The sequence below is a fragment of the Adiantum capillus-veneris genome, chromosome 16 (genome assembly GCF_014529385.1).
Source record: "Adiantum capillus-veneris isolate H3 chromosome 16, ASM1452938v2, whole genome shotgun sequence".
In the NCBI taxonomy this organism is placed as follows: Eukaryota; Viridiplantae; Streptophyta; class Polypodiopsida; order Polypodiales; family Pteridaceae; genus Adiantum; species Adiantum capillus-veneris.
Genome location: NC_140946.1, coordinates 48,321,146 through 48,336,548, shown reverse-complemented (window position 1 = coordinate 48,336,548; position 15,403 = coordinate 48,321,146). Strand labels below are relative to the sequence as shown.

Genomic DNA, 15,403 nt, shown 5'->3' with positions numbered 1-15,403 from the left:
TTAAGTTAATTAATTTTGGTAATGAACAGTTAAATTTAAATCAAATATTAACTTTTTTGGCATCCTGGGGGGCATACAAGGCCAGAAAATGAAAAAAAGGGGGTGGCCACAAGGGTGCGCAAATGGCCCAGTCAGAAGTCCTGGATGGCTCATCTGCACGCCCTTGTGGCCACCCCCTTTTTGACATTTTTTGGCTTTGTTTGCCCCCTAGGATACCAAAAAATGCTAATATTAAGTAAAATCAGATGTTTATGCAACATGACAGTATAAATTCCACTTCTTTCCACTCATATGATTTTTACATTGTCCCCAACATGATTTGACCTTTTGGTTTGTTTAAGTATCAAGTTAAATTGAAGGGAGTGATTATGTGCATGAAAAGTTAAATTTAAGATTTATCTCACCATTTTTAGGGTCTTGGAGTGCAACAAAGGCCAAAAAATGCAAAAAAGGGGGTGGCCACAAAGGCGCGCAAATGAGCCATCCAGGACTTCTAGCTGGGCCATCTGCGCGCCCTTTTGGCCACCCCCTTTTTTGCATTATCTGGCCTTGTTTGCCCTCTAGGATACCAAAAAATGTTAAGATTTAGTGAAAGCAAATGTTTATGCAACATGACATTGTAAATTCCACTTCTTTTCACTCAAATGATTTTTGGGCTGTCCCAGAATGATTTGCCTTTTTGGTTTCTTAATGTATTAAGTTAAGTTGAAGGGCACTTATGTTGAGTTGTTACTTTAAGCAAAAAGGACACCGCTTATTAAAACACATCACCAATTTTCAGTAATTTACATGATTGAGATATCACATTGAAAAGAACGTACAAGATAGAGAGGCAATTCAAAATATATTTTATTACTTCTGAAAAGTTGATTTTACATCATACATCTGAGGAGCTCATAATTTTCTTTGTCGTTTCCTGGAGCCTCTCTTGCGCGTAAGGCAACTCCCCAGCCAAGAGGGAGTGCACTATCGCCTGAGGGTCAGTTGAGCCAACGAAAGCGTGTATCCCTATTTGGGCAAGCACTTTGCCACAGAAGCCAATGCCAAATGTTGTGCATACAAGGGATCTAGGCACTAAGAGCAATGGTGCACAAACACAAAACCTTACTCAGAACTTTCAACGACCATGTCATGAAATGGCCTTGGGGAGTAAATTCATTTTGTACAATGGCAACATCACCAAGGGGGCGTTGTCCTATGTAATGTGCAAGGGAAGGTTGAGGTCCAAGGGCCGTCCGCCTGCCACCCGTCCTTGCTGCAAACTCATCAATCTCCAGGACGTCCTGTCATAAACCAGTCAAGGTTAAGAAAAAAGACAATGAAGGGTAGAAAAAACAACATGGAAATTAGGGTAGAGTTTACCTCCTGCTCCTTATCCTCCTCCTCCGTATTGCCCTTTCCACCCAAGTCGACGCTCCCTTTTATCGCACCTAAGAGCTTTGGATCATCAGAACGGGGGTTATGCAATGGAGTAGACATCCTAGCGGCCTCAACCTTGGCTTGCCTGGCCTGAAATTCTTCCTCGTCCATGTGCAACTGCTCCGCTGCCAAGACCTCCACACACACAACTGCAATAGTGTGTGTCACAGAGTCCCCAAGTGGCAAGAGCTTGCTTTCAAGGGCATCTAGTACACTGTATAAGGGAAATTGGACGCTAGTGCATAGAACGCTCAAGCATTCATCCATGCACCGACCAAATGCTTTCTCCAAGTCATGCATAAAGACAAACTTCTCCCCATCCACTACCACTTAAAAGAAGCGGCTGATTTTACCTCTAGGATAGCCTCATCCGTCAATGGTGCATCCACTAGAGTGTCACTAGGGCTAGCTACAACAATGGATTTCTCAACCACCTCCGTGAGCCCCCTGGGGTACTTGAGCCGAAGTGTCTATCCTTCCACTGCAAGGTTCATGGGGACACCCTCCTGCTCCTTGGCATCATTGATAAAGGACCCAATCTGAAGGTGTGGTAGGTGGAGCTCCTCCAAATTAAGGTTCCTTGCTCACAAAGAAGATGAATGTTGCCAGCCGAGAAAGGTAATCCACCCCCAACTTGCGCTTCTTGAGCGCTGACACCCATGGGGCTTGCTCGTCCAAGAAATGGTCTGGGTCGGTGGTAATTTCTTGGAACCGTCTCAACCGCTTGGAGAATGGGCGATCACCTTTGTGTATGTAGCACAAAAGATTGCAAGGCACTCAGATCCTTGAATGTGAGGAGATAAATACGGAATATTTTATGATGTGCTCCTCCATGAACGCTAAAATATCGACAAATACATCCATGTAAAGGGCAATTGTGGCGTCAAGTTCGAGGAGACGAGTAAAGAAAATATGGAGGTCCAACTTCCCTTTGTAGTTGGTGTCCTCGAGGAAGAGGGTGAAGCGTGACAAAGGGGTGGATGTGGGTGCACATGCAGAGGCTGGGAAGGCGTCCATATCTAGCCCGGGATGCAGACAAAGAGTGGAGGAGCTCAAGGGTTACAAAAGTGAAAAGTTTGAATGAGTTATGCAGCCTCCCTTGTATAATGGTCCCTTCTTTAAAGAAGGCACTTTTTTCAATAAATATTTTAAAAAATGCACTTTCACCAAATATGAACTTTCATTTCAATGTGAAAAATTAATATTCAAAGTCTTAAATTTGCCGAAGCAAATCGTATTGATTACATAGGGTATTATTTCCAAAATTGCAAGAGTTACAAAGCTATAAGAGCGATAGTGTAGTTCCATCCATGCCCCAATCCTCCTCAACCTTCAATTTGTCTTCCATTCCCTTCCCAATCTGCGGACATTCATTTCAATAATTAGCCAATGATCATCAAACTATGATGGAGTAAAGATGTGGTGGAAGGATTCTCACCTTGTGACCTTACAAACGAAATTGCACTTATTGAAGGTCCTCAAAATCCATAACAACCAAATGTTCTCGCACATTAATCAGATTCCAATGCTTGTTCACTTGGACAGCCTCCAAAGCATCGTTGGGCATCTTCAGTGCAATGTCAAAGCTTGCAATAGCGCCACCTGCTCTCTGTAAGGGAGTCCACACTCCAAGCTTGCACATCCAACGATCATAGTGAAATCGTATGTACAAGGAGATGCAGGATTTTAAATAGCGCATCCCAATACCTGAAGCTCCAACCTTACAACGGTACCTATCCCCATTGTGTATGCCCTCCACAAAACCCTTGTCCTCTTCTAAAAGCCTCTCTAATTTCTCATAATGCACATCTTTACATACAAACATTGTGGTAGTCTCCACAAATCCAAACTCTTTAAAAATGTGCACGAAACAATGAATAGGCAAACACCAACTCAAGCCCACATACCTATAAGCTTTAGAATATTTCAAGGAGTTTTGGACATCTATTATCATTTTTTGCTTGGAAGATGCTACCGACCACAAATTTGGTTGTGGCCACTCCATACTTAATAAGAAAGATACTTTGATGGGTTTAAGCTTCGAAAACTCTTGTGTAGAAGTACGCACAATATAGGAGTGAGAATAGAAGAAAATCCTTCTTTGAACTAGTTTGGTTGGGCAAAAATGTGTAAAAATTGTTGCTCCAATATCCGCATGTATAGCATTGAATGTGCCAGAGAGATTATATAGTGGCTACTCCTCCACCAATGTGGATGAAAATATGACTATAAATGCATGGCAAATCTTAAGTATAAATCCATAAAAACATTCCACTGTGATTTCACAACTAGCTTTGTATTCTCAAAACATGTACTTACAATGTGTTGAAAATCGAGCTGGTTGTTGCAATTGCATGCTTGCCATTGAGAAAACAAGTTGCACAATGGCTACGGTCCTCTTGTCTTTGCGATTCTTGAAGCCAAGGAGCTTTCCTTTCCAATGATGATCCAAGTTTGCACAATTTTGCACACAGTGAGGGCCAATAGCAGATGGTTGCATGTATACCCAAGCACCTTTGGTGAACTCTTGTGACACCAACTCATCATCTATACCTCTTGTGTTGTGGCATGTAAGTATTATGACCTCTTCCTTTGATCCCCTTTGCAGAGTAGAACCGGCCATGGGTGAACAAAGAAAATTAGGAGGAGGAGCAGGACCTTGCTTGTTGTTACAATGTAGGTGGGAGAAAGTGAATGAATTTTCTTGGTGTGCCAATGGGAGGTGGTACTGACAGAAGGGGGGAGGAGTGTTGTGGCAATCGAAATAGAAGAAAGTGGATAACCCTTGCTTGGTGTGGCAACGAGAGGTGGTAGAGGAGGAGAGAGGAGCTTCCTTGCTGCAGTAATGGAGATGGTAGGGGAGGAGAGAGGAGCTTCTTTGTTGCAGCAATGGAGATGGTGTAGAGAGAGAGTGTTTGAGTAGAGGGTGAGTGTGATGGTTGCAACCAAGAAGGGGTTGGAAAAGGAGTTCTCGAGAGAGAAAATCCCTTTTTGATTGAGGATTAGTTTAGGAAGGGCCTTGAATAGTAAAAAATAATGTTTCAAAAAAATTTGAAATTTTTTGAATTTTAAGGTTTTTAGGTGCATGTTTCCCTAGAGGGTTCATATTTTTCCTAATGGTTGGTGTTGTTGAGTTGATTCATAAGAAAGGCTTTAAGGGAAGACCTATCTAGCTGGAGGCCTATCACTTGTGTGACTTCTACTTCTAAATCTTCTCCCTCTCCTTGGCCAGTAGGCTCGGTTCTCTAATGGATCAGTTTATACTAAAAGAGCAAAAGGGGTTTATGAAAGGAAGGTACATCTTAGATGCCATAATTGCCCTCTAGGAGGGAATGGACTATGTCTCAGAGATTGATAAAGATTACATTTTTTCCAAATTTGATATTGATAATGCATATTATGGGAGTTTTACCTTGCATTGTATGTTTGACATGGGACTAGACAATTCATAGATTTGTTAACATCCTTAATGGAAATGCTTCAGCCAGGATCTCTATTAGTGGTGGGTTGAGTGACTCTATTCCTCTACACAAGTCTATAAGGCAAGGCAATCCTTTGTCACCCCTTCTTTATGCCATTTCCTCTACTAATTCTTTAGGTTGTATGGTCAAAAGTTTCATGCAGAAATGAAGATTGAAAGCTACAAATATTACAAGCTCGATGGCCAGTTTTGTTTACAGCGGCTTGCAAATGATACTAATGCATTGGTCAGAAATGATGCACAATCTGTTGAATGTTTTTTGCGACTTTTTGCTTAGCCAGTGGATTTGTGATTAACCGTGCAAAAACAGGGTACAAAGTCTCAAATGGTAAATGTCCTATTGTGGTAAATCAGGCTGGTTGCCAACCAATTGTTGATGCCCATCCTCATTGAGCAACTTATCCAATTATGCAGAGAGATCGGTTGTCCCAGATCTCTTGGATTTTAGGGGAATGTAGACACATGGACATCCCTCTTTGACCTATCTCAAAGTGCATACATATGGCATCGTGGAATGAAAGAAACAAGGCAGTCTTTGCAAGACCTCATATTACTAATCCAGTTAAGAAGCCAACTTCTTTTACATCATGAGGAAGATCAAATCTCATTAAAGGGATGCTACTCAACTAAAGACCAACGAGATTCAAAAGTCTATTTGTTGGCAAAAATGGAGAAAGTGCACATTGGAGATTACTAATCCTATCCAGTTAAGAAGCCAACTTCTTGTACATCATGAGGAAGATCAAATCTCATTAAAGGGATGCTACTCAACTAAAGACCAATGAGATTCAAAAGTCTATCTGTTCGCAAAAATGGAGAAAGTGCACAATGGTGTTCTTTTGAGCCTTCAAGATTGTAAAAAATCCATGAGTTTGAGGATTGGGGAAATCCGTAGAAAACCCATCCTGCTTTTTTGGTTTATTGGACAGGATAGCCTGTCATACCCTAGGGATCTTTGTATTTTCTTCATCTTTATTATAATTCCATTATTTTTTCAACAAGAAAAAAGGAGTGCCTTAAACCCTGTTACATTGGGGTGGGCAACTATTGGCCAAGTCCAGGTGGCGAACATGTATTCATCCAACCAAAAGTGAAAGTTGGCCTTGCTCTCGTATCAAAGCTCCCCCCCCCTTCCCCCCTTAATGTGACACTACTTGGGTGGCCACAAACAGGGGGGCCAAGTGCCGAAGTCTGCGAGGGGTCTTGGAAGTTGGTCGTCATGTTTAATTAGCAATTTAGCATGTCAAAAAAAGGTTTTCCCCTAGGGGGCACTCGCTACTGCAAACCCTCAACACTATCTCATGGGCAAGAGGGGATCAATGGTGGAGGACCAAAAAGGAGGTCGCATCAATCTTGGATCGTAGGATTTGGCGACACGGGGTGACCTGAATTTACAACTTCCCCCGCATTTAGTATATGACATAAACCCCCTATATTTCAATGAAAGCAAGCGAGAGTAGTGGTTAGTGCATATGGTTCACGGTGGGGAGGTCTTTGATTCAAGACATGGGACACAGCCCGCCCCAAATTTACTTCTCCCCTCGAATTTACCAAATGCCCTGAATTTACAAATGTGCATCAGACGGCCCGAATCAGTTCAACCGTCAATCCCCTCTTGCCCATGACCGTGTGAGATAGTGTGGATGACTGCAAGCCTGAGAGTCTAGAGATTTCATTTGAAGTGAATAGCATGGTGAGCATGGTCAATGATTGTCTGAACTTGTATTAAATACATGGAATACGAGGGCCGGGGGGAGGGGTGCCCTCGCTGTAGAGTTTTCACATCAATGAACTGATGCAGAGGCCCACGCCCTGCATAGAGCTTGCAACTGAAGTCTGAGACACAGGTTTACATGAGAATGAGCGGGCACTAAATGCACTCTGCCGTTCTCACGGACAGTAGAATTCACCGCAGCCCAAGGGCACTCACCTGTCATCAAAGGTGGCAGATGCCTACTGGTGGTGGAATGGTACAAGCAGGTCTGGGAGGTTGCCAATCCTGAGTGCCTACGAATGGAAAAGGCCCTCTAGGGGTTCCGCCTCCCACCCCTTGAAGGGCACATTGCATGGATGATCACACTCACTCCTCCCACACATGAAAGCACTCATTTTACTTGGTGTATAGAGTTGGGCCCTAGTAAGATTGACCCTGCCTGGTTATCCATGCCTTACAAGGCCTTCCCTCTGATGCCCACGCTCAGGCATTCCCCTCTCCAGGGATGGCCAGGTCATGAAGCTTAAATCTAATAGGCATTCCCCAAAATTGTAGAAAGCAGCTTCCATGCGGCTCATCCAACTGAAGCCATCAGATCAAGGTCCGTCAAGGTCAGGGATCGCGGTCAGCAGATCTGCACCTTCCATGCATGCTTCATTACCCTCCATAAACTGCACAACACTCATTAGATTGCTGACGACTGAGTATTCATGAGAACCGCAGTAGCAGCATCCGAGCGGTCGCCAGAACCAGTATATCGGCTTTGTGGACAACCATCGACCACCAGCTCCCTGCAATGGTGCCAACTCAGCATGCATATTCTTCACTCCTATCACCTCTTGTGCTGCTCACAAGTCACCACAGAATGTCCTGTACCGCTGACAAGTCAGCCCATGGAATAGTTTTCTGGCGTGCTAAATTGTGCTGCCGCATGGCCACTAGGGTGCCTCTATTGGTCCCCCTCCCTTCCACCCTCAAGGGGCGAAAATGGTCACGAACAACAGACTATTCCCTGCCCCATCCAAGTCAAAGTGAAGGCTGATGGAACAGTTTCCCCACACTAGAATAATGTAATTTGTATTATGATTTTAACATCACAGCTGTAGCAGGGAGAGTATTTCAAGCCCTAAAAACTCCTGGAACGCCGTTAATGAGGGACTCTATAGAACAAGTGAATCAGACATTTTCAAAAACCCTGCAATAGGGACAAGATTTTTAAACAAGTTTTACTTTTGACAGCAGAGGTTTCTCTTGTCCCTGAGAATTTCTGTGCCCAAGGCTTCTGTTTTCTGGAGATAAACCTCCAGAATTTAAGGGCCTACCCATGTCGGCTTACCCTCTCCCACAGAACTTGCTTTCCAAGTCAATAACAGTATTTGTTTGGGGATATATGCATGGCCCTTCGCACGACTACTGTCTTCACAGTACATACTATGAAAATCATACGTTAGTGCTTTTAGTCAGATAATAAATTCTGCTTCAAAACGGGATAAAATTGGAAGGTTAAATACTGCCTTACACTGGAGAGCAGAAAAATACAACCAAATACACAATCTAGACAGACTGCCCATTGGCATATCTGCGTCACTCTATATAGAGATGCAATTCAAAGATCCAACACCCTCACAAAAACACAATTTGAACACTCAAAACAGAATGGATTGTCCTCTACCAGAGGACAGAGAGAGATTACCATGTGGAAAAAAAAATTGGAAGTAATATTATCACTTTGAGTGGATTACAGTAATTCCACCTTGTGTACACTGTTCAAATAACTATATGCTACACCTTCCCCATGCATTTTCTTGTTTTGTGATCTGAGAAAGCACTTTTGAACCAGGGGCTCTGAAAATGTGATATTCACAATCAGATTTGCTCAATCATTGCCATGAAAATTAAAGAAATCAAGCAAAATCAGCCACTTGCCTTCCAAGTGGCTCACATGAGCACCACCTTTGTTGCAGGACAGCCTTTGGAAAGGCTATAGCTTGCGTCGCAGCGCCTTCTTTGGACAATGCTGCAGGATATTCACATTTAACATATTGTACATGCCCATGAAGTGTAAAAGTTTTGCTTTCGCCACTACAAAAGCTGTTGTCACCTAGGTGCTTGTCTCTCCAGGAAATCTTGTAAAAATTCCTGCTGCATGTCAGGGGAGGGATGATTGTAAAGCTGATGTTGGAGCCGAATTAGGCGCGCATATGTTCCTCCTTTTCTCAAGAGATCGGCATGCCTCCCCTCTTCAACAATTTTCCCCGCCTCCAAGACCGCTATGCAGTCCACATGCTGAATAGTTGAAAGCCTGTGGGCAACGACCACAGTTGTTCTGCCTTTCATCAGATTGTCCAGAGCATCTTGCACTGTCCTCTCCGACTCTGCATCAAGAGCACTAGTTGCTTCATCTAGCAGAAGAATGGCAGGGTTCTTTAGCACAGCTCTGGCTATGGCCACTCTTTGCTTCTGCCCACCAGATAGCTGCACGCCCCTCTCCCCTACCTCTGTTGCATAGCCATTGGGCAGCCCACTAATGAAGCTGTCCGCATTGGCAGCTTTTGACGCTTCAATGACTTCAGCTTCAGTAGCACCATCCTTACCATACAGAATATTCTCATACACTGAAGTGGCGAACAAGGAAGGCTCCTGTTGTACCAGTGCAATATGCTTGCGGAGGGAACGCAACCGCAGCCGCCTGATGTCCTTGCCATCTATCAGGACGCCTCCTGACAGAGGCTCATAAAACCTCGCAATCATGGCTATGATGGAGCTCTTTCCTGAGCCGCTTGCACCCACAAGGGCAAGGCTTCTACCAGCACCCACTTTAAGGTTGAGGTTTTCGAATATGGTGACATCAGGTCTGGATGGGTATTTGAACTTCACATGTTTCAGCTGGATTGAGCCCCTGATATCATGAACATCTTCAGCCCTAGTATCATCTGGGTCTATCTCTGTTTTCCTATCAAGCACTTCAAATACAGCTCCCACGGATTGCAGGCCCTCTATAATGTCAGGGGCTAACAATAGAGTCTCTGCGATACCGAGGGCTGTTACAAGCAGTACCGTAAAGCTTTTCACCATTGGACCAAACGATGTATACCCAGACTTAATCAAGTAGGACCCATACCATAATGTGAGGGCATAGGAGCAAAACATACAGCACTGAGATACACCAAAGGCAATTCCAGCTATCTGGCCTCTGTAGAAAGAGTCCCTTCCAGGTCGTTGTAGCTCCTTGCAGAAGAGCTGCAACACCTTCTCCTCAGCACAGAAGGCTGCCACCGTGCGAATGTTACCAACTGCCTCCCCTGCTACTGTGTTTGCTCTTAGATATGCCTTGCATACATCTCCACCAAATCCTCTTAAAAATTGACGCTGCAAGCACACACTATCAATCTTGGGATGCCCTCAAGAAACGCTCAACAGTCAAATGAAAGCATCGCTTCACTACATACCTGAGCAACAGCAGATGAAACTATGAAGGGGAAGGTAGAGATCATAACAAGTGCTATCCTCCACTGCAGTAAGAATGCAACAACGAAGGCCGTGGTTATGAGCGATACATTGTGCGTCAGTGTGCAAAGGAGGTCACCCACTGCAGCCTTCACCATCAATGCATCCGAAGCTAGGCGAGATGCAACCAGACTGCTGCTATTCTTCTCATCCTCAAACCATCCAACCTCATATCGAAGAATAGCTGTAAAAAACAAGAGTAAAGTTTTGCAATCATGAGCACAACTAGATGTGTCTCTGCAGATGCCATAATTTATTTTAAGGACGTCGAGAAATTTGTACAAAATGTGATCTCATCGTAGGAATTGATCCAATCTATCATCATAGGAATGGATCCAATGTATCCAGCGCAGAGAGAGAGAGAGAGAGAGAGAGAGAGAGAGAGAGAGAGAGAGAGAGCAATGCTGACCTGAAAACATGAGATGTCGAACTCTGAAAGTGACATTTTCACCCATGAGGCCAAAAAAGTAGTGCTCCATTACAAAGAAAAATAGAGTAGCTGTGCCTGCACCTAGAAACAACATACTAAGTTTCCTAATCTCCTGAGAAAGGTATCCTGGGGTAATGGAGTAGAAAGCTATCAAGCCCTCTGTAATGCCCAGCACAAACAGTGGCATAGAACCCCCGGCAGTTATAGCTCCCAGCATGCCCATAAGACTGTAGGGCCAATCCGGAGCATTCAGCTGCAATAATCGCTTGAATGATGGCTTTTTATAGACTTTCCTCTCGGTTGTCGTCTCTGGAAAGCCCACAGACTCAATATCGGACTGAACACTAAGCCGAAAACTGAAAGCTTTGGAGTTGAGAGAAGATGCTCGAGAGTGCCTGCATAGTGGAGAAAAAGGCACTTCAGCATACACAGCAAAAGGAAAAACATCAGGCTGACCACTGCAAGCATGGGCCGGTGAGAAAGTAAACCCTTTAAACTTTGGCCAGGCACATGAAGCACCAACATAGGCCCATAGTATACCTGCCCGAGCAGGCGAACTCATTGTTTGAGCTCATATCCCTGCCACTTTCCTCATTGAAGTTTAGAAGACAAGCATAAGCTCCATCCCTCTCTAAAAGCTGATCATGGTTACCGCTTTCAATGATCTTTCCATTCTGCATGACTGTTATGATATCTGCACTCTGGATGGTAGAGAGACGGTGGGCAATCATTACACTTGTACGGCCCACCATTACATGAGAAAGAGCATCCTGCACAAGCTTCTCTGATTCGGAATCCAAGGCACTTGTGGCTTCATCCAATAGCAAGATAGCCGGATCTTTAAGGACAGCTCTTGCAAGAGCCACTCGTTGCTTCTGGCCTCCAGAAAGTTGTACCCCTCTCTCACCAACCTGTTCCAAAGAAGCTGACAGTGAGACCCAACACTAGCAAGTCCAGTATCTCCCTTGCAGAAAACATTCCTTAAGCAGGTCCATATTATAACATGTGTACAATCTAAAGACACCCACCTGTGTGTCATACTTGGAAGGCAATTGGTTTATGAAGTCATGGGCTCCAGATATCTTCGCAGCCCGGACAACATCATCAAAACTTGCCGCCTCCATTCCAAACAAAATGTTTTCGCTGATTGTTGTTGCAAATAGTGCAGGTTCTTGGCTTACAAGCCCTATTTGCGAGCGTAGCCACTTCAGCTGGAGATGGCGGACATCATGGCCATCAAGAAGAACTTGCCCTAAACAAGGGAAGGATCCAAACATCAGATGACAGAGAGAATTACTATAGGGACCACATTAAGCAGTCAAATCATTTCAAAACAGACCTTCTTGAGGATCATAGAACCGCTCAATCAGAGAGATAATGGTGCTCTTTCCCGAGCCACTACCTCCTACTATGGCCACCAGCTTTCCAGCAGGTATGTCCATACAGAAGTCCTGAAAGATGATAGCATCTGGCCTGGATGGGTAAGAAAATTTAATATTTTTAAGCTCAATGTGGCCTTGTACGTCCGGAAGGGTAACCCCAGATCCTCTGCGTATTGCTACTGGGGATCTTCTTATCATTTCAAAAATGGTATATCCAGCAGCTTTGCCCTTCCCAAAGGCTGTCAGATTTGGGAATGCCTGACCAATGGCTCTGCACAGAAACAGGAAAGAAATACACTTAAAAACCATCCAAAATCACATTGGAAATCTCAGTTCATCCAGCTCTCGAATCTCTACTGCCCTTTGTAATCCCCATTCCCACTTGCTAAGTATTTCCCTGTCCATAAGCTGTCCAAAGTGTCACTGTAGCAAAGGCAAACATGTCACGGAAACAAACTATGGCTGGCTGTTCCCAGGTACAGCTCCAGTATTAGAGGTCCCTACAAGCTAGAATCCTCCCATCTGGAAAGGCCACAATCAATGTCTCAGTGATTTTCATCATAAAACTGTTTAATGTCCTTGGGCAACTACTCCAACCAGCTAGCCAGTTTGCCCCTGAATTCTTCCAATACGAAACAGGTTGACCCTCCATTCTTTTGAAGTCCTGGGAATCTCGATTTCCAGTCATTAGATTGTGCACAGGATCTGCCAATCTTGACGAATAGGTTTACATCCTAACATATTATATTATAACACCTCATACTAGTGATGCAGACAGCAAGATATTCAGAGCAAGATACATGCAAATGACATGTACTTGAAATCATAAGAAAAACAAGTTGTCATCTGCAAATTACAAAACCACAATCAAATAAAAGCAGAAAGCAAGAGAAACCTACATGCCCCCAACGACCGCATTTAGTATTGTGACAAATGCAGGCCCACCATGGATGGTTCCTTTGAGTACCATGCGTCCAGCAAACCATAAGAGAAGGGCCCAGGTGAAGTAGAGTAGCAAGTACACTGAACCCATGCCAAGACCCTTTGCTAGACCTCCCTTTACTCCAAGCGATACCGTCTTTTCCAGTGCACGAGCATACGACCGTACTGCTTTATCCTCTCCGCCATACGCATATACAGATCGCACTTGTGCTACCACCTGGTGGAAATCTCCCCATATAGGTTTAAAGTTAGAAAGCAAGATGGATTTCTATTGTTCATTTCACAAGTGACCAGCAAAAGTTGATTGGAGATCTGTAGTATATTCTTACCTGCTCAGCTATCTCGCCAGCCTTAATGTACGCTTTATGACTATTTGTTGTGACGTCTATCATAGCATAAGAATAGACACCACCGGCTATTGCGATCAACGGCACAACTGCTAGTGTCAGTAAAGTGAGTTCCCATGATATGGTGAAGCTAACTGCCAGACCAGCAACAAAGCGAGCCATGTTATGGATGAAGTTACCCACCTGTCAAGATATATTAAAAGAGGACTGAGATCGCTTGATCATACAATCAAATTCAACAGGTTTGGCAGGGAAAAGGAAAGACGTGCAACAAAAATAAGAGAGTCCCCGTAATGCAGGAGAACAATGCATAAACTTTCCCAACAAGCAAAGAGGATAAACCCAACAATCGTTGGCATGCAAGGGTAAGCAAAAGGACCCTATATTGACCACTGTATTCCGATTTGTTCCTACCAACCCCATGGCTGACAGACCATTTAGGCATGCATCCATTATCACCACATGTGGCAAATTGAGCAGCTTCAACTGACCTTCTCTCCAATCGCATCTTGGACAAGAAGGGTATCACTTGATATGCCTACAACAATTTCGCCCGTTGTCGAATCTGTGTCATAAAAACCAATGTCCTGGCTAAGCAATGCCCGTAGATATTGCACGCGAATCTTTGATGCCTGCCGTTCTCCCGTGTAAGTCCAGCAAAACACCTCTGTTTATCAACGCGACAAGTAAGAGATGATCCAACATAAGAGTATTGAATAGGGTGCAAGACAGCTTCGCATGCCAATGCAATATTATCAAGACATCCCACAAGGAAAGATAAATGTAGGAGTATTCCTCACCAAGCCAAGCAGCTGCAAGCGTAACAATGCCGACGTATACACAGTCTAGGCAATACTGCACAGGGGAAGGACTTTGTCAACAGAGTAACCTGGCAGAGTAACATACATTGCAATCCAACCCTGAAAACAGAAGTGCAAATGGGCACCTTGGAGGCATCCTGGTAAAGCCTGGGCGGGTTCAGGAAGTAGATTCCAACAGATTCTACAATGTTGCCAAAGAGAAGTACTGCAAGAGGAAGTGCGGCTCCATGGGCGAGAGCTCCAATGGTACCACCAGCTATGAGTAGAAAATCGAAAGCGGTGGCGAAAGAGAAGAGCTTGAGGTAGGAAATGGTGGGTTGCTTTCGGGTTTTCTCGTTCTCCTCGCGCTCCATCGCCAACGCGACCTCTGCGGAGCGCAAAGTCTGCTCCTCTGAGACTCTTGATCTAGCCATGGCGGGCAGCTGCTGCTACTGCTGCCCACTTACAGAAAAGGTAAAAGCTGCATGACGCAGCAGCTATGGAGACCTTGACGGGAAACGGGAGGGAGAAGAAGAAGGCCCTGTTTTGAGGCAGTAACGAGATTACGCTACCATGTTAAGCTACAACACGGCAGCAGCCTCTGCGGTTAGTAGTGGGTGGGCATTAAGGGGGGGGCAGTTTGGTGGGTGCAAACTTTCGCCGCTGGTGGTAGGTACGTAGTAATGGCAAGTTTCGCGCATTTGTTCAGGTATATACAAGAGCGTCCTTGCCTCCCAGTGCATATTTCCAACCGGGGTAGCTAGTGTTCTTCTTCGCCAACCCATAGGCTACACTTTGACACCCATCACTATTCCACCTCTCAAAACAGTGTTGAACTTGACTTGTTAGATCGCTCGAAAACCACTCTCGGGTTGGGCAAATTAGATGGCATGAGAGAGCAAGAAAGAGACATGGATGCCATCCATAGTGTGCACGCACCCATCGAAAATCACTCTCGGGTTGGGCAAACTAGATGGCATGAGAGAGCAAGAAAGGGATGTGCATCCACTATGGTCGACGCCGGATAGACAAATGAAGTAAACATCATTTTGGGACCCACCAATATTTTATCGTTCCTCGTCTCAAAAATTTATACACTTCATAGTTTGATGTGAGCCACAAAGATCAAACTTGGACCATCGCCCAAGCTGTAGTGGAGGCATGAACAAAAAAAGGGCATCGATTGACGCCATAGTTTAGGAAGTTGCTCGATTGGAAAGCTATGAATCGCTAATCATGCTTTACCAATGATATATAGCCATTTAATTTTAAATGCAAGGAGAGGGGGGCCCTATGACCAAATTATGCTTTTCGAAAATTAGCGGAGCTCCATGTTATTCTCAATACTAATTGTCGATGTATAAGGGCGCATTCGCACATA

At 44.4% G+C, this 15,403-nt stretch overlaps 1 protein-coding gene across 2 annotated transcripts; it reads right to left on the bottom strand.

The window, feature by feature from the left end:
* Window positions 1-8,311: 8,311 nt before the first annotated feature.
* Window positions 8,312-14,697, bottom strand: LOC147438996 (ABC transporter B family member 10-like). 2 transcript variants are annotated; one of them, XR_015184539.1, is made up of 12 exons: window positions 14,169-14,697; window positions 14,023-14,077; window positions 13,714-13,889; window positions 13,205-13,405; window positions 12,833-13,092; window positions 11,891-12,204; window positions 11,580-11,803; window positions 11,092-11,462; window positions 10,531-10,946; window positions 10,064-10,305; window positions 8,541-9,983; window positions 8,312-8,459 (listed from the first exon to the last, which is right to left on the bottom strand). XR_015184539.1 is itself a non-coding variant. In XM_086484939.1 (11 exons), the coding sequence occupies exons 1-11, from the start codon at window positions 14,454-14,456 to the stop codon at window positions 8,712-8,714; spliced, it is 3,819 nt and encodes a 1,272-aa protein (XP_086341065.1). In that variant the 5' UTR covers window positions 14,457-14,697; the 3' UTR covers window positions 8,312-8,711. The 2 variants fall into 2 exon arrangements, 1 of the variants encoding a protein (XP_086341065.1); XM_086484939.1 differs by having other exon boundaries at window positions 8,312-9,983.
* Between the last annotated feature and the right edge of the window lie 706 nt (window positions 14,698-15,403).

Bases quoted from the DNA above. Each gene is read 5' to 3' on its own strand.
- LOC147438996 (XM_086484939.1), bottom strand. From the start codon at position 14,456: ATGGCTAGATCAAGAGTCTCAGAGGAGCAGACTTTGCGCTCCGCAGAG. The intron at 10,306-10,530 runs GTCAGCATTGCT...TGTTTTTTACAG, and splicing joins TCGACATCTCATGTTTTCAG to CTATTCTTCGATATGAGGTT. The intron at 9,984-10,063 runs GTATGTAGTGAA...GTGTGCTTGCAG, and splicing joins TTTCATCTGCTGTTGCTCAG to CGTCAATTTTTAAGAGGATT.